This window comes from Solanum stenotomum, chromosome 3, assembly GCF_019186545.1.
Source record: "Solanum stenotomum isolate F172 chromosome 3, ASM1918654v1, whole genome shotgun sequence".
NCBI lineage: Eukaryota > Viridiplantae > Streptophyta > Magnoliopsida > Solanales > Solanaceae > Solanum > Solanum stenotomum.
Window position 1 is genome coordinate 14,778,746 of NC_064284.1, and position 19,313 is coordinate 14,798,058.

At 32.6% G+C, this 19,313-nt stretch overlaps 2 protein-coding genes and 1 non-coding gene across 4 annotated transcripts; 1 reads left to right on the forward strand and 2 right to left on the reverse strand.

The window, feature by feature from the left end:
* Positions 1-5,075: 5,075 nt before the first annotated feature.
* Positions 5,076-7,495, forward strand: LOC125858647 (mitochondrial import inner membrane translocase subunit TIM8-like). The gene is made up of 2 exons (XM_049538480.1): positions 5,076-5,228; positions 7,123-7,495. The coding sequence occupies exons 1-2, from the start codon at positions 5,178-5,180 to the stop codon at positions 7,309-7,311; spliced, it is 240 nt and encodes a 79-aa protein (XP_049394437.1). The 5' UTR covers positions 5,076-5,177; the 3' UTR covers positions 7,312-7,495.
* Positions 7,496-7,647: 152 nt separating this feature from the next.
* LOC125858625 (probable protein S-acyltransferase 7) lies at positions 7,648-14,299 on the reverse strand. Of its 2 annotated transcripts, XM_049538456.1 has the most exons (5): positions 13,777-14,299; positions 12,225-12,407; positions 9,606-9,902; positions 8,411-8,644; positions 7,648-8,263 (listed from the first exon to the last, which is right to left on the reverse strand). In XM_049538456.1, exons 1-5 carry the CDS (start codon positions 13,873-13,875, stop codon positions 7,751-7,753), a joined length of 1,326 nt encoding a protein of 441 aa, XP_049394413.1. In that variant the 5' UTR covers positions 13,876-14,299; the 3' UTR covers positions 7,648-7,750. The 2 variants fall into 2 exon arrangements, with proteins under 2 accessions (XP_049394413.1, XP_049394414.1); XM_049538457.1 differs by lacking the exon at positions 12,225-12,407 and having other exon boundaries at positions 13,777-14,273.
* Positions 14,300-18,908: 4,609 nt separating this feature from the next.
* On the reverse strand, positions 18,909-18,980 carry TRNAQ-UUG (transfer RNA glutamine (anticodon UUG)). Its single transcript has one exon. It is a non-coding gene; the product is annotated as a tRNA-Gln (tRNA).
* Positions 18,981-19,313: the final 333 nt, after the last annotated feature.

Sequence of the window (19,313 nt, forward strand, 5' to 3'; positions counted from 1 at the left end):
TTTTCTCGCTTTATACAAACATAAATGCAATTGATACATTTGTGTTTGTATAAAGTGAGAGAGGCAAGATCTAGGAGAGTGGCGAGTGAGATTCTCTAGGGAGAGAGGCGAATGACAATTGTTTGCTACGAATTACAATTAAATGAAACTGTGGTTATAACATTAAATTTGAATTAGTAGTTTGTTATTTTATACAACTTTTCCTTAAATATTTATGTAGTTTTTTTAATTATAATTTTTAGCAATTTTGTTATATATATATTTAATATAATTAGTTATTAAGTTATTTCACTAATTATTTTTATATCCTTTTTTAGTTAATTAAAATTGTTCGCATAAAAATATTATATTATTTATTTTAAACTTTTATTAATTTAAAATTATTAATTATTTTTAAATTTTATTTTTGATTACTATTACTTTATATAGTTATTTAAGGATAAAAATAGTATTGAACGGAAATAATAAACTTGTCTTGATTTGTTAAAATAAATAAATAAAATAATAAAGTGAAAATTATTAAATGACAAAAATATCCATTAAATCAATAATAATTTTGAAGAAGCACACACGTTTTCTTTTTTACTTTTACCTTTCGCTCTTAGCATTAGAAGTTTTTTTTCATTATTTATCTTCAACATTAATTACTTATTTCTTAGATTATTTTTCAGAATATAACACTATACATCAGTTACTATGAAAATTATAATAAAATACGCATATTAAATATTAATTTAAAAGACGTGTAAAATTAAAATTAAACAAATAAGAATTAACGAAATAAGTATAAAATATAAATGGAGCCCATAAAAAACTTTCATGGCCCCATCTTATGAAGGATCCTGAAAGGCAAGTTCACAATTAAAATTTTAAGTGGATCCCACGCTTTTTCCATTGAATGAACAAATAACAGCTAAATGAAGATGAGGTAGCCAAGGGGAATAAGCAGGCAGCACAACCAGACGTGTTGACTGGCACCCTTTATTAGAAGTAATATACTCCTCTATTTTTACCTTTCTCTTTTACTTTTGTTTTTTATTCGGAGTCCCAATTAAATTCGGGTCATACATGGCAGGGTTCATTTGGAGGTGATGCTCTCAATAAGATTTTCTCCATACTCAAGGCTCAAACCTGAGACCTCCAATTGAGATTGAATCAGTTCCACCACTGCACCACAACTCACATTGGTATCTTTTACTTTTGTTAATTAGATTAGGTAACTTTTTTTTTTTTCATGTGAAAAAAAAAAGAGAATATTTTATGGTATCCTTAAAAACTTCAAAGAGAAGCAAAAGCTTTTAATTGGGATTCTTTAGAGGCCGCACACAATGTAATACTAGCTTGTAATGAAAGCGAACAACACGAGCAACTTCATCAAAGAGAATACAATTCCCCTCCACATGAAATACAACTAGCTAGCAATTCAGAAAATGCCTTTTATTTCTTCACTTATTTAAATATGAAATATAATTTTTATAACAATAAATAAATAATTTGCGATAAATTTCGTATTGTAGACAATAATTTCGTAGCTATATATCATATTGTTATAGTAGCCGAGAATTAGGGAAGATTCATAGATAATTCCAGAAAAAGATAAATCACAGTGATTATTTATAGATTAACTATATATCCAATTATTAATACATTTGGAAGTCGTTCCCTACATAACCTTACAGAAATAATTAGAACATAATAAAATTAGGTGTAGGGACAAATTTTTTTTTTTTTAAAAAGATCTATATATCTTTTCTTTACTTTGTATTTCAAAAGCATGTGAAAATGTTAAAGGGCCATAAACGAAATGACTCTTTCATTTGACATTTTGCCCTTGCATTGACTACTAATTATCCAACATATAAAAATAAAAATAAAAATTTATCCAACATATAAATTAAATTAATACTGTAGTAATATAATAAGAAAAAGAGATGCACGAGACCGGTAAATTAAAGTTGCACGCCCTCGTGTATTTAAGCAGTAAAGTTGGTATTTATTAGTACCTATATTCACTAAAATAAATAAATAAATACCTATAGTAATATAATGTCCCACCCACCCAAACTTCCTATAAACTTACTTCTATATATGCATAGTTTTATATAGAGAAAAAACATAAAGCCTCCCTTAAATTAAGTCCTTTTTTAAGAAAATAGTTATTAAAGTTTGCAAAGGTTCTATTATTCACGGAATCATCTAAATTCACTATAAATACATTCTTTTGACTCATTTTCATATAAATCGTGTTGTCACGAAACATAAGCGTGTGGAGTATTAATATAATCCCAAACAAATGTAAAAATGCCACATGACACTCCCAATTTATATTTGGGAAAAAGGACAAATATAATCCCGGACTATCGTAAATGGTATACGTATACCCTCCGTCATACTTTTAGGACATTGGTGCCCCTGCCGTCCAAAAACTAGAGCATATATGCCCATCACTCTAACGAAAGATTAAATAGGGACACATGGCGCAATCTTATCCGTTGATAAATGTCGGATCGGTGGATAAGATTATGATACATGTATATCCGTTAGTATAAAGGGTATATATGCTCTAGTTTTTGAACGACAGGGGCATCAATGTCCCAAAAATATGACGGAGAATATTTGCATACCATTTACGATAGTTCGAGTATATTTATCCTTTTTCACTTTATATTATTTTGAATAAGTCAAATTTGTAGTAATGATTGTATAGTTTTTTCACTATTGATATATTATAATTCAAATCATAGGTAAATGCATATGACAATTTTTATTTTTATTTTAAGTTTAGATTATTGCTTTAAAGAACATGCTACGGTTTACTTTAGGGCAAATTACAGAAATCACATACTTTTAAGATAAAATTACAACTTATCCCTTAAAAGTTTATAATTACAAAAATTCCTCAAACGGATATAATAATATAAGCGTTGATACATTAATGTGATGCGCAAGATACATTAATCTTTAAGTAAGATACATTACATTTTATACATGATACACTAATCTGATGCACGAGATACAATAATATAAGCGCTGATACATTAATCTGATGCGCGGGATACACTAATCTGATGCGCAAAAATGAGGGATTTTGGAGATTTATAAAATTTATAGGGGATAATGGTAATAAGTAAACTAAAATGTGGGAATTCTGTAATTTTTCCTTTACTTACTTTATTGTGACTGCATTTTCGATACAATTGAGTCATAATCCAATATGTAGGCAAATGCATTATTTTGTCTCAAACTTATAAAGTAATATAAAGCAGTAAAGTAAACCATTAATAGTGGATGTCTAACCTCCTATCTCTATATTCACGCTTACAAATGTTTCTTTTTTTTTCTATAAAAAGCAATAGTGACTGAAAATTATACAAGGAAAAATAAACATAAGGACACATATACACTATGATAAAACATGAAAGTGGATGTGTTTAGAGTAAAGTTTTCAAATAGCTACTTAATAAGAGACCAAATTCTGTTTGAAATATGTAGGTAATATACATTCCTAGCTTCAATTAATCAGACTCAATATTTAGAAAGAAGAATAAGAAAAAAAGTAACTTTCTTTGTTTCAATTTATATGATTTTATCATAATACAAAAGTCGTTAAACTAACTAACTTATATTTAGTGTGAACTCAAATATATAGTCTTTAATTTTTTTTTAAATAACTGAGAGAGTAGCTTTGCAACATGAGAAAAATCTTTGTCCTCCCGCCTTTTTCTTTCGAATTAAAAATGACCTCATATCAAATTATTTAACTTTTTGATTGAACTAATAGATGCATAGTCTTTCACTTTGTTATATATTGGAATTGTGACTTAAAAAGTTAATTGCTCCACATCTTCTTCTTCTTTGTTATAATTGCCTCAGTACTAATCATTTCTTTTCCTTAATTAATTAATTAATCCCCCTACATTAATTATTGATTAATTAAAGGAATTAGTGAGTGAAATCTGGTACAGTGAATAAGTGGCATTTCTTTTGGGGCCATAGTTGTTTTTTTGAAAATCTTTTGGCTCGAAAGTAACAAATTAAAAGAAAGTAAGGAAAAAGCTATATGCTTTTTAGCTTTGAGAAAAAAAAGAAAAGCAAAGATCCTAATTAAGAAAGGGGCATTTGACTATTGATTTGGTTATATAGGTGCTTTGCTTCGTTGAGAAGATGTTGCTTATAAATTAGTACCAACTTTAGTGTTTCTCTAAAAGAGCTGCCTGCTCATCATATGAAAAAGATTAAAAAAATAAAAAAAAGTCATAAAAGTCAGCTCTCTCTTCTACTCCTCATTTCATGCATCCACTTAATCTATAGGATTTAACTTTTGAATGGAGGGTCTCTCGAAAATAATTTTCATATTCCTCAATGATAGTAATATATTTAAATTGTGTTATTAATTATGATTATAATTTTACGAGAAGAGGTTACTGGTGCACCAACTTTACATTTTTACTCTTTCTAGTTTTTGGTTAAATTGGTTAACAAATACTACATTTTTTCTTCTTGATACACAAATTAATGATTAAGTTAATTTTTTGTGTACTTTTGTTTATAACAGCTAAACGAGATCTAAACGGCAAATGACAATACACATGTATAACACTACCTCACTATAGCAACCACGAAATTTTCAAATAAACATTATCATTATAACGAGATTTGACTGTATTGTGAAGTGAAATTTTTGTTGGCTAATATATATTTTTTTGGGATAATCGTTTTGTAAATGACATACTTTCTTTTTTCATGATTTGAACATTGCTTTAATTTGAGCAGATTAAAAAGTCTTATGTGATAATATTTAATTGCAATTTTAAATCGTCAAACTTTTATCTACAAAATTAAGCAAATATTTGATCTAAATCTAACATTATCTAGAGGAGTAAGTTTATGAGTGTTATATTGTACAAGTTAAAACAGAGACAAAATTTAAATAGTGACCTAAAAGAGGCACTTGCATAAATTAGTCTCATATATGAATCCTTAACAGGCTTATGCGTTACATAATAAAACGATTGGGCTAATAATCTCAATTTGGTACAGAAAACGGGCCTCTCGGATCCAATCGTAGCCCATTTCATACGACCCGTCTGCTTCGATCGACTTTTTGTTAGGGTTTTGCAGAAATCTTAACCATTTTCACGGAAACCAGAAGGTAGCATTTGTTCCCCAAAAGTTGCATGGATCCTTCAGCCTTTAAGTCGTCTCCCGAATTGCAGCAACTTCTCAATGTAAGCTTTTATATCATCTATAATTTTATTTGATGTGTATTTAGGATCTCTGTTTTGCTTCTTCTCTGTAAATTGATATAATTTGAAAATTTTCTTTGAGCATTATGTCTCTGGATATATACTTTGATGCTGCTCTGGATTTAGAAGGATTCATTCTTTTCAGTTATGTTTCTTTTTGGGGAAAAATAATAGTGGAGAGGACCAGAAGGTAAGGAATCGAACCCTCGCCAATAAGGTGAAAGTTTAGGTAATCTACCAATTGAGCTACTAAGATCCACTTGTGGATATTATTTGAATGACTTAATGGATAGGAAAATTATTGATTTGATTTTAATTTTTTTTTGGCTTAATCTTGGCTGTAGTTGGTATAATTTTGAAAGATATATGCATAATCAATATGTGATGATTCTCTAGCACTCTTCACGAATAGTTCTCAAGCTGTGAAATCTGTATCTAGGACACATACACTAGTGACGAAATGAGAAGAACAGTACTAGTATACTAGATTTTATGAGGTGCGGTGAACTCCTTTAGGTCTGTCATTTTGATCCCCATTGTTTGTTTGACCAGAGGTGTATGCAAGATTTAAATTTAATGGGTTCAAACTTGTTATATTTTTAAAATTATGGGTTCAGACATACTATTTGTTACAACTTTAGTTGCTTTTTACCTCTAAATTTATACTTTGTGTCAGAAGTATTGGGTTCAGATGAACTAGTGCTTGAACACTCCATTCGCCCCTGTGTTTGGCCTTGGTAAATCAAATGAAATCAGCTTGAGAACCGTACGCAGTATGTCCGTATGTATGAGTTAGTAGTATCGATGTATGATTTAGCTTTTACTATGCAAACTTGTCCTTTGCGACTCTTTTATGGTTGGCACTTGGCAGCTCTTGTAGTGCAACAGCAGATAAGAACATCTTATTGCTGATTTTTCTTATATAATCTAATCAATATTAGTCAATCAACTATTCAATCAAAAAATATTTGGGGCTGATTATCTGAATCATCTATATCCACTTATACTATGTTCAAGTGTGTTTTATTCAGTACCAAGTAATTTATATTTTAAGGCAAATTAAAAATTGTCTAAAACTAGAGGTTCCCTAAATCTTATAAGTAGTACTTATTCTTACACCAGACTACTTATCTTTAAAGAGACAACAAAGACTACTTGCAACGTTCTCAGAAGAAAAGACTCCTTACCAACAGTGGAGACTAATTTAAGTGTAGCACTAGTGGGCTAGGCGTTAAATCCTGTTCTAATTGAGCTAAAAAAATCAGTTCACACCTAGGCTTGGCATCCGTTGTTATGGATCTTTCACTTCTGTTGTGTTATTGTAAACATGTTTTTCGACAAATTTCTTTATGTGATTTTAGTCTATCTCACTTCTTACAGCACCTGTCATTTCTATTGACCCCGATGCATATAAAGGTGTACATAGGACATTACCAAGCCATTTTAGGTGATCTTCTCTCATTATTATTTGTTTGAGTAACTTGCAGCCTCTGCTAGATGTTATACTCTAGTCAATTTGCATTTTGAAAAATAAACCCATCTGTTATTCCAACAATACTTATTTTTAAGGTTTTTCTTTAATCTGTTTCTTGTCTTTCCACGTCTTATTGTTTTTACTGTTATATATTTGCCAGTGTCAAAGTTCCATGCTGACTTGTCTGCAGTGTTTTGAGATGTCTCCACAAATATTAGGTTCTTAGTTGTGTTGGAACTTGGAAGAAGACAGTGCATGACTTGACCGCTTGATTTGATTTAGTTGCCCCAACTTGTATATAATTTTGACAATATGCCTGTTTTCGGTTTGAATGTTGGTGTCTGCTTTTCCCTGTGCGTACAGTTTTCTAATATTAGCACCTGATTTATTCCTTTTATGCAGCAAGAGAAGGAAAGAGCCATGGTCAATGAAGTAGTTGCAAAGCTTACAAGTTCCTGCTGGGACAAATGCATGACTGGTACTCCTGGAAGCAAGTTCAGCTCCAGTGAATATAATTGCTTAAGTCACTGTGCACAACGATACATGGAGACGACCATGCTCATAATGAAACGGGTTCAGAGCATGCAATGAAGAAATTTGTAGTAAAATTTTCTTGTTGCACAATACAGTTCATGTGGTGTTGTTACTGATTACTAAATGCTGAGAGATGCTCTCAGTTTTATTTTACTCACTTCCTTCCCTTCACGAGAAAGGCAAATTGATATATACCTAAATCCCAATTCTTATAAATTACGGCAGACTGGATGAATTTTTTTTCATTTTGCCTTTAAGCTGTTGGGTGTTGCCAGTAATTAACATTGAACCTATTGCAAAATAAACACACTGCAAAGAATTTCTGTTGCCTTTCACACAAGAAAAGAAAAAATTAAAACAAAAAAAGAAATAATATACACACAAAGAAGCCTGGAAGATAAAGTCAGAAGGGTTGATCCCACCCATAAACTCTGGCTAATGATCTTTACAATTGTCAGTTCTTTTACAATAGCTTAAACAACACCAAGGTCAATCACTATTGCTGGTTTTCGGTTGAGAAAGCGCCATTACTGACAGTTATCCTATTTGAGTCTCCAATTTCAGATGCCATAGCAACTACATCAGGTGGTATTTCCAAGGTTCCACTTCTTCTTCCCCAACTAGAGCGCCTTGGATGTAGTATACTACGCCCATCTGGCAATGTGGCACCATTTAGCTCTGCGGATATAACTGATAGCTCTTCGTCCTTATCTAACTGATTATCATTTCTAGTCTGTCCTTCAAATTCACTTGCTCCTCTCCTTTCTTCATGCCAAGAAGGCTTCCTTCCCCTTTCTAAATCACTCATTGTTTTCTCCATGTTTGGACTAACAAAACCACCTCCAACTTCACGAGGTGGTATTCCAGGTTCTCTCGCCACTTTGGCTCTGAAGTTGTTCTTGGAAGGAGGTATACTAGTGCAGAATATCTCTAAGAAGTTGTGAAGTACACCTTTGTTAAAAGGGTTCACCCTCCGATCATACCGATATCTGAAATTCTCATATGTTGACTGCAAGCACACAAAAGATGCAAATGTCAAAATAGGTTGTACTCCAATCCCCAAACTTGGAAGCCATCGAGATGATAGAACATGAGGTTAAGTTTGACTCTTACAATAGGAAAAAGAAGGGGATTAAATTAAAGAACCTAGCACTACCTGATTTGTGCCAATAAGATATAGATGGAAGACGGTCAATCCACCAACAAACCAAACTGATATAAATGTATAAATGATTAGCACAATAGAAGCAGGAGTCTTGGCCATTGCCTTCCAGATTGACGTCTGTTCACCATCCATGATCCTTTTAATATACACCCAGCAAAAGCCATGCACGTATAAGCAAAGGAGGGTTGTTGAGAAGACAAACATGAAGAAGAAACGGTAATTCCTCTGCACCAACAAACATAACATGGTTAGAGTAAGAACGCTACAGCACTAACATTACAAAAACTTCTCTGAATGCTCAGACATTATGGAAGTAAGCCTTTGCTGTGTGACCGGCATAATGTCTGCCAGTAAAACTATAAAACCCAAAGTCTAATACATGTCTCAACCCTATTACCAAAATCACAGCTTCAAGAGCAAGATTCTTTCAATGGGTTAGATAAAGGGGAAATATATCAATCATCACAATCAGAAAAGTTGTGTCTCAAAAGACTTCGTTAAACATATTAATGAAATAAAAAAAGGACACCCGTTTTGTTACAAAGATTCTCAGTGCAAAGAAAAATATCAAATCTGCTTTGTTGTTAATACTTGGTCAAAACATACCACAGCAAGAATGGCAATATCAGCTACAAACCCTTAGCCTGAAGAGTTTATGGAAGAAAATGTAAATGGACAAACTGCAGCTCCTTCATGCGTTGTTCTAACCTAATTACTTAGAGAGGAAGTAACTTATTATCCAGGAATATGTTTTTAGGGTGAAGTTCTATGGATTCAGGAGAAAGACAGAAAAACAAAATATAAATGGCAGAAAGTATCTTTTGAGAAAGGCAAGTGACTGCCTAGCTATGCATTACAGATTTTTTCATAAAGACGAGCTTAGATGTGCATGCAAAAGTGCAGATTACGCCACAGTCTGAGAAGTTTAATAACTAGAAAAGAGGAACTAAAGGAAAAAAAGAAACGTACAATTTATCCTCATACTGCAAACGAATTCAGAACTAAATGGAAAAATAAATAAATCAATGACCACCACCGTATGATACAAATTACCATGGATTAGGATGATTATTAAAGGAAAATGCCATGAATGCATTGTAAGATCAAGAGCTATGTGAAAAAGCATTTCTTTTTGACAGCTTCTACTGGCAAAAGAAAATGCTTGTAATTAGAACGAGATACTCACCAATCCAATGCATTGTCCGACCCAGGGGCAGTGATGGTCGAAACGTTCCACACAGTTGTTACAAATTGAACAGTGTGAACAACGTGGAGGCCTGTACAACATGCAGGTGTCACAATATTTGGTTTTCACAGTTATTCCATTGACAGTCACATCCTTGATGCGGGGTAAACGTAATTGGGGAGTTTGACCAGGTCCAGCTTGAGCACTCCCTTCAAAGTTTTCTGGTTCTGGAGGATGAAGGTTGCGAGGAACTATACCGGGATCTCTTCCAGAAGTCAGTAGAAGAAGCACTATGACCTTTGTAAAGAAAAATGATGATTATTTTATGTTTTTACTCATAAATCTACACAATTTTGTAGCAGTAAAGTAAAAGATACAGTAAAAACTCCCCATTAAATAGTTCATTTATTTGAAAACATCAGCCTGAAACATTACGAACTTTTTCCTACTAAGAATTCAGGTTATCTGCTACGTGGTGTACTCAGGGAAAACAAAGGTCCACCTTATGTGATACAAAAAAAGTAAACATAAGACTGCAAGAACCTAGTTTCACTCCCTTGTACAGTTGTACGGCAGAGAATATTCAAGCAACTTCAAATTTTCCAAGATGAATTGACTAATGCATAAACAAGATGAGATGCAAGGAGTAATGCTTTTACAGAAGTTTAATGCACTCCTTCTAGAAAGCTAATAAAAAACCAGTATCACCAAAGCACTAAGGAATGGCCAACACAGTAAAAGATCAAGTAAGGCGAGAAAATGTCAATTATTGCAATTCTGCACACGGAGAAAGCGCAATGAAATCTGGCAAATTTCTGCTAGCTAAAATTGAACCACATATAAGGTACATATTATTATCTCAATATTTGGGCATAAACTTTTTATGTGTCCAGTTAAAAATGTGGATTTTAAAATATCCATATCTGTAAAATTAAAAAAAAAAGGGAAATTCATTTATGGTAAATAATTCTGTCATTTCAGTTATTTCTCAAGAAGAAAATGTCACTCTAGACCAATAAAGTGAATATTTAACTGTAATTCTTCTCCTCTATATTCCCTAGGTTCCTCGTGGAATTAGTTCAATCTCTTCCAAACACCATTCACCCAAGTTAACTGTCAAGCATTCGTCATTCTTTGAGAATGAAGTACAAACTTCTAAAACTGTTGGCAATCGATATGTTCTGCTTCTAAAACTAATGAAGAGAAGGATTTTTTTCAACTCCAGCAAGTTCACCAGAGAACAGGACTTCTCAATCAGATTCTCATTGCTCGGTCTTCACACAATTGCCCATCTCTGAAGACCTTCAAAGCTAACTTTAGCGGGAGAGCACTGACCCCCAGATAAGTAAAGATTTATAAATCTTATTTTTTGTCATCAGAAAGTAGCAGTGATACATTACTCCCAACGATGCCACTATACAATCTTCACCGTTTTTTCAAACTAGCTTGATTCTCCCAACTTATCAGCAGCTTTTATATGGACTTGCACAAGGATCTCACCATTGCTCTACCTTCAGAAACATACGTGACTATTCCCTTCCTAGCTTGGCAAAGCATAAACCTTGTTTACCATATAGAGCTTTAAACTATTGGCTCTCTCCTCCCAAGCTTCTAATTACACTGAGACAATGCTAGATCCATCATGCTCTTTGTAAGAGGACTTTCACTTTGTTTGAATACACGATGCCCTTTTGCTCAGTAGATTTCAATTGTTGATCAACAATAGCAATAGAGTCTAGTAAACACTCTTTCGAAAACAACATCCATATCTGTTAAGGGCAATGGTTCGGTTTGTGCAACCACAAAAATTGGAAGAACATGAACTAAATATTTCAAATCCAACATATCTTCAAAATGTAATCTGCACTGTCTGGACAAGATATATCCAACCCCTTGTTTTGAGTAGACGCGTTTGACATAATCATCGATCCAACACTTTTTTACGGGCATATCAAAAGAGCCAAGTCCTTGGCAATGTCTTCACCTCTTCAGATAGTGTTCTTACTTTAAAATGTGTCTGAGGTACAAAGATATAAATGCCGACATCCATTACAATCAAAATCAGAATTCTTAAATCATCACAATCACAAAAGCTTTCTGCCATATATCTACTGGTGCAAAATAAAGATTTTTCATCACCTATCGGTTCCAACTACTCACTTCATCATCCAATGCCAATATTGAATTACAATCATGTGACCAGGAAAAAGAAATAGCCCGAGCAAATAAATAACATTGACCAAGGAACAGGTAGTCAAACTATTAGGGGAAGTAGTCAAGTTTTTACTTTTTAGAATGAACTAGCATCATGGTATTGAGTAGGACACACAACCATCCAACTATCAAGTTAGATATTTCATAAAGCAGCCCTAGCAAGACCTACTATATCCATATGAATTGTGTCCCCTATCTCTATAAATATAAAGAAATTGCTCCATTATGCCTCACTACTAATAGTGGAATCAATGGCACAGAGTCAAAAAAACAAAGACTATTATCAAACCAATCCAATAAATTCACTTATTATAGAAGAAATCATATATAGTTTCTGATCGGGAAATTAAACACAAGCAAAATCCAAATCATGTTGTCAGTGGACGCAAAAATATACACACTTACATATACTGAGAAAACAACAGCTACAACCATGATTGACCACCCCCAGTCACCAGCAAAATCATCCACCAATTTCCTCGCAACAAAGACACAAAAAACAGCAACTGGGGCGACTATTAGGAAGATAGTCATAAAGACTGACCTGACATCAGGTCCAAAGATGAACCTTCCTTGTAGAATAAATTTCTGCATAATCAAGAAGCTCTAATGTCAAGAAAAAAGTATGCACAATCACGACATGTGCCTTAAGAAGCTTTGTTATTGCAAAGAAATGTCAAAGTATAGCAATAATACATATAATTTGAATAGCTTGTCAACAGTGTAGTTGCTTAATTTTAGCGCCAACGAGAATTTTGAGGCATCTCAAAGTTTTGTAGAGCTTTAATTAGTGTATTGATTTCCGCTCACCTTATTTGTTTCTTTTTTTTACTTTCTATCCTTCCTTCTGAGGTACCCTCATAAAGGTATTTGGTATTTACCTGATTTGCCGTATTTTACAGAAAAATTGTGAAATTGCTATATTCACTATCTTCTTTGGTCAAGTATGGTAATGTCAACTTAATTTGTTCAAGTATATCATATGAATAGGAAATGTTCGGATTTGGAGTCTACAAATGCCTCTTTAATGTGTATTCTTTTATTAGAGTCAATTTTACAGCAGTTAAGCTCTCATCGAATTAGGGTAGGTTCTTGTACGAGAAGACTTAGGAATATCAACGCAATTATTCCTACTTTTGTTTCCTTCAGAGAGACTTCTCCTACTTTGCATCTACTACAAAACCCTTGCCTACATTGGAACCTGAAATATTTACCACCAAATATTTCCTGCACTTCAGAGTCTATGTAACACTAAACCCTACAAACAGCAGGAATCTGCCTACTATCACAGCAACAGCTATTCTGAGAGCAAAAGTAGTTGCATTTTCATATCTTTTATCATATTTTCATTTCAATTGACTTGAATAATCTTATCTTGGAACCAAATGACAATGCATCCACTAAACTCCGCTCCATGCCATCACACTCTTAAAGAAAATTTAAAGGGGAAAGAGTTCAAATTTGTGGCTATGACTCAGCGGAAGATATAATGTGATCACCACTTGGAGAAGTGAAGCTTAGAAGCCATAGAACCAATGCTCTTTAGTCGTTTCGAAAGGACGACAATCAGAGGTCCAAACAGTAACTATCTGTCTGCCTTCCCCATCATTCTAAATCTAACATTTACAGCATATTACGAAATAATTCCAAAAGTATCAGGTATTTAAAGCTAAATTCAGCAGGCAAAAGCTTAAACAATCCACTAAGTTCAGGAAAAACGGGGGGATTCAAATCAATAGTAGCAATTCAACGATCTCAAACAGGTAACAGACAAAATAATAAAAGGAATAATCACAAATTAATCAAACTTTTGAAAAACAGAATCGTATCGCTAAGACTCCTGGTAAACAAAAGTATGAAGTTCCAAAAGAAAATCTGAGATCCCAGTAATACTCATTTTTAAACCTACATGTAGTCTCAAAATAGAAGAGTAGAGGAAAAAGGTCAAATCACTTACATTACTTCCCTTCCAGGCCTGATAAGTCCGTATAAAGGCGGCCTGATTGGCTGCACCACCGCCGGAATCTGAACTTTTGGGCGGAGCCACTCCATACATCTCTCTCTCTTTTTTCTTATCCTTTTCTTCTCTCTCAATCAATTAAAATAAAGCAAAGGATACAATATTTAGTAGTACAAGTTGAATAAGGAAAAGGTCAATGAAAACGAAAGAGAAAGGAAACGAAAAAAAGGCGACTTCGTTCTCTTCTCTCCCAACTTTTTATTAGTATTACTTCAACTGACGACGCGTAGAACAAGTCAGCCACGCGTAGACATTGCGCCAGATCCCGGCGGCGGAGACGGCGACGGCGAACGGTGTTTGTTGGTTGGAAGCAGTGAATTTTGATAAGTAGAGATGTAGTTGTTTATTATTAGCTGGAAGAAGAGTGTGTGAGTTGGAATTGAAATGATTGAAGGAGGAGGAAGAGGGACAAGTGACAACAAACAAAATATGGGAATTTGAAACTCTGCCTTTTTTGCCTCTTTTCTTCTCTCTTTAACTCTTTTAATCTGACTTACGCGGCTTATAAATAGCGGGTAAAAAGAAACAGGTCAATGTAACAAAAAATGTCGTATCACACTGATTGTTTAGTCAAATTAATAATTAAAGTAAAAAAAATAATTTATAACATCTAACAATACATTAAATTAAATGCAAATGGAGTGATTTCTTTAAATAAGAAACTATACTTTTTTTAAAATAGAACCTCATTTTTAGTGTGTCATAAGTAATATTTTCTAAGTCAAAGTACCTTTAATGTATCTTAATCGTTATTATTTTTTGTCATAATTTATGTAATATTTGTTTTTTAGCTTGTCTAAATGAGGATGTCACATTTTTTAAAGTCACATTAGTGGTATTATTCTTATTTAATCACACTTAATACTTTATTGTAAAGAAAGTCAACTAAAAGTAAGTACTAAAGAGATGTTAATAAGAACAATTTGATAACATAACAAAAAAAAATTTATTTGATCAAATAAATTGAGAGGAAGAAAGTAATACTTGAAAGAACGAAATAGTTTCACTAACGTCAAAGTAACATTTTTAGAATTCTAATCATAAAAATGAAATAGAATTGAAACAAAGTTTGAACTAAAACCTAAAGCAAAAGCAAGCCCACATATTATTCCAAATTCAGTGTTGGAGTTCATCTGCATGCCGGCAAAGTTGAAGGCTGTTAGCTCTATTGTCATTATTACAACAAACAAACTATATCGATGCTTAGGTTATTCCAGAAGAAAAACACAAGATATCCAATTATTTCCAACACGATGCCATCCATGAGTAATGGAACGTGGGGTCTTCATGAGTAGCAAAGCTATCACTAGCAAGCTAGCATCCATTTTTTTGTAAAATAATTTCGGTATAGAGAGTTATGTCATACGCACCTTGACTAATTTCATGAAGCATTTGTAACTATATATATTTTCCATCAACATAAATATCATAATCTTTAATTTGTAAATTAGAATTTTTGACAAATAAAAAAGAATACACTACTAAAAATATAGTTTTTCCATATGAGATTTATATATTGAGGTATGTCCATTTGTAATCAAGTTTTATCCATATTTATCGTGATCGATTAATTTTACCAAGGAAGACCCCGAAAAATACCATTAGAACCCCTCGATCATCCATTGATATTTTACCTTCAGAAAAAATTAAATATACTAATGGACGATCTTGATGCTTTCAAAATCATATAATATTGATACATAGTACTCATTATATATTGAGAGACGTACGTTAATTTATTAAAATTAATAATTATGTATATATCGATCTCTTAATATTCTTGAGGGATAGTGTCTGGAATTTTAATTTTATTTTTATTTTGCACCTAGAGAGTCTCACGGAATAGTCAATTAAAACTTATAAGAAGGCTCTTATCATAATTGAGCGAGAGACATCTCTAAATATATCTTAAAAATTTGAGAATAAAAGTATTTGATTTTTCAAAAAACACCTAGCAAAGTCTCTTAGAATAGCGGCACAAAATTTGTCCATTAGAATTCAGATAGCCTTATAAGTAAAAGAATGTTTTTTTAATAGTAAAATCGCTTTTTATTTTTTTAAGTGAAATTTTAATATGATATTTCATAATTTGTAATTCATTTCATTGACCACAATGTCATATCCATGATTCCATATGACACGAGAAGAGAATAAGATGACTCAAGCTAACACATACATTCACATAATAATCTAATTACTGAATTATGTTCTTTCTAAATATAATTTTTTTCTCTCGTAAGCAGCAGTCTAATCTTGATTCCATAATTTGTTCTCGATGCAGATAAGTTTTTTCCAAGGTGGATATCGAACACCGAGCGGAAAAAAAATAAATCTTTCAACTGTGTGGAGCTGGCCAAACATGAATAGCCAACGTATTGGAAAGTTGACCACATTTTTTCAAGTATAGAAGCATGACGCAAAAGGCAAACGTGTCCCAAAAATATTAATCAACAAAGATAGTTACGAAGTCGTATTAATTAGTTGGAATTGTATTAACATAATGAAGATTAATATGATGCATGCCAAGTGCCAATTATGTTAGGCGGATCTACGTAATAACGTGGGGTGCCATGGCACCCAGTGATTTCAGTCGAAACTCTATATGGTATGTATGTATTAGAATTGCTATAAATATAGTATATGCCACCCCCACTAACAATTGATCAAGTAGCCCAGTGGCATGCCGTCAAGTTAAGGCCCCTAAGGTCAGCGGTTCAAATTTTGATTAATACATTTTTTCTTACAAATATAATTAACACACCTTTTTGTTATTTGACAAAAGAATATTAAGGTTGACGAGATTCAAACCCATGACATCCTTTAATATTAAAACAAACCAACATGCTAAGTATGCTAATTTTAATGATAAAAAATTTATACTTTGTTTGAACAAGCTTTTAAAATGAAATTTGTTTCGTTTCTTTTTCTTTTCCAACAGTATTTTTAAAAATACATATTTTTGATAAGTATCAGTTTCTGTTTGATCAATTAATTTTAAAAACACTTATGAATCGCAATTAGTATTTGGCCAATCTTTTTTAAAAAATATTTCTCAATTTCTATTGATAATGATTATTAATTTTTATCAACCATATCCAATTGTAATTTTTATCAACCAGATAAAAAAGTATTATTAAAAAAAAAAACATTTTTTCAAGGAAAATCTATTTCTTTTAGATTTTGAAAAACAGTTTTTGCGACTTGTCAAAAACACTCGTTTTCTCCTAAAAATTATGATCAAATACCACTTTTGGGGCCAAATGGGCTATTAGAGTTCTCCTATGTAAATTTCGAAATCACGCTATTATTCATAAAATGTGGCACCCACCGCCTCAAAATCCTGGATCCGCCACTGATTATGTAGCCATTTATTTGTTTGTTTTTTTCTCCTTTTTCTTTTTTGTCTATTCAAATAAGCAATCTTCAATCATTATAAGACAAAAATGAGTGAACAGTTCAAACAAATAAAAAGTACTGTAGTTGGTATCTAATATTGTGTCAAATTAAAGACCAACAAAACTAGAAACGAGATAAGCAATTGTTAAATTTACACCTTTACTAAATATATCGTCAGTTCTTAATTTGTCACCTATTAAATATTCTATATTTTCTACCATTAATTTATTTTTAGATATTTATTTATTGTTATGTACAACTTGTTAACTTTACACGAAACTACTCCTACTTTTTTGTATTTTTTTTTCCTAATTAAAGATTCCCACAAGGGGCATCAATAGATATGCCAAAGATAGCATGAAAGAAGGTAAAATATCACCTCTGCATTACAATACTAGAATCGTGCGAAATACATTCTTACACTCTAGCTTATAAGAGAAAGAAGAAAGGGAAAGGATAAAGGTTGTTCTTTATCATATAAACTTACAAAATGGTTTAATGATCTTGCAAATTAAGTGCTTTTAAATAAGATGTCGAATATAAAATTTTCGTTACTCGAATTTCAATTAATGTTAGATTTGCTCTTCACTCGAAATGAAAATACTTACTTTCAACTTAACTCAAATTGGATCTGTTTATCCTTAGTTATACCATTAGTGGAGAAAAATGATATGTTATATTAGTTGTTAAAACGAACAAAATTGACTTCTTTCTGGCCCAAATTTTTCCTTCTTGTGCATCTTACTGGGCTTATAATTTTGCAATCTCGGTTTTGTATTCCCTGTAGTACGTTACATTGATATATATGTATAAAAACGAAACTTTTGCTAGCGAAAAAAGAATTTTAGAAAGATGGTCGGCCATAAAAATGAATAGTGTGCACACAGATTTATATAGCGGAAGTATATAGGTAGTGTATACTTAGGCTATATCGATAAACTAGATGGCCGAATGGATATTTAGTAAGTTCCCCATTGAAATATCAGATAATTTAGAGATGGTCAAACTTCAATAAATTGCTAGGTTTTGTGAATTCGGCCATGTCCCACCAATGTTGCCTTCTTTGTGGCCCAAAATTTTATTGGATCTTTTTAGTTATTGTATTTGTTGGGCTTATAATTTTGTGAAATGGGTTGGGCCTGTACAAGGATCTGGCTTTCAGGGTGTGTTGGTACTTGGTATGGAGGAAAATATTTTACAGTTCTCCGTTATCTAGAAAAACAAGTTCCTTAAAATTGAGAAAAATAACTTCTTAATCAAAGTAGTAAAACAAGTTGCATAACTGTTATTGCTAGTTCATTATCTCTTCATCGCCCATCCAACATACCCTCCCCCTCCCCATGACAATCCTAGTTACAGACACCCAGAGCTCTCACTACCCACCATATCCCACCCCCATACCCTCCCCCTCTCGGTGACAATCCTAATTATGGACACCCCAAGCTCTCACTCCCCACCATATGTCACCTCCATAGTGTTTTGCTAGATAACATATAACTATCATACCCTTGAGATGATATTTTTTGCTTAGCTAACAAACATTAGATAATAAATAAGAAACTCACTTGTTTTGCGAGAAAACATTTCCTCCATACCAAACACACCCTCAGTGTATAGCGTTGCTATTAAAACTAACCAAAAATTGATAGCGGAAAAAAAAAGAAAAAAAAAAAAGGTCCTACCGGGAGTCGAACCCAGGTCGCTGGATTCAAAGTCCAGAGTGCTAACCACTACACCATAGAACCGATGACGTCAACTTCACCATTTCAATTTATATGTTTTTAGTATAGACCAAATCAGCTACTCCTAAATCCTAATAGTAACAAGTTACTACTACTATATCTTGCTTCCGAGTTTTATCTCTCTTATCAAAGCTAATTAACTCGTGACAAGTCGTTACTACTAGCAATGATTTCCTATTTTATAAAAATCAACTTTTATTCTCAAAACTAGTTGAATATACTTGAAATAGGGGTGTTCACGGGTCGGTTTGGATCGGTTATTGGTCAAAACCAAAACCAAACCAACTTAATCAGTTTTAAAATTATCAAAACCAAACCAAACCAAATATAATATAC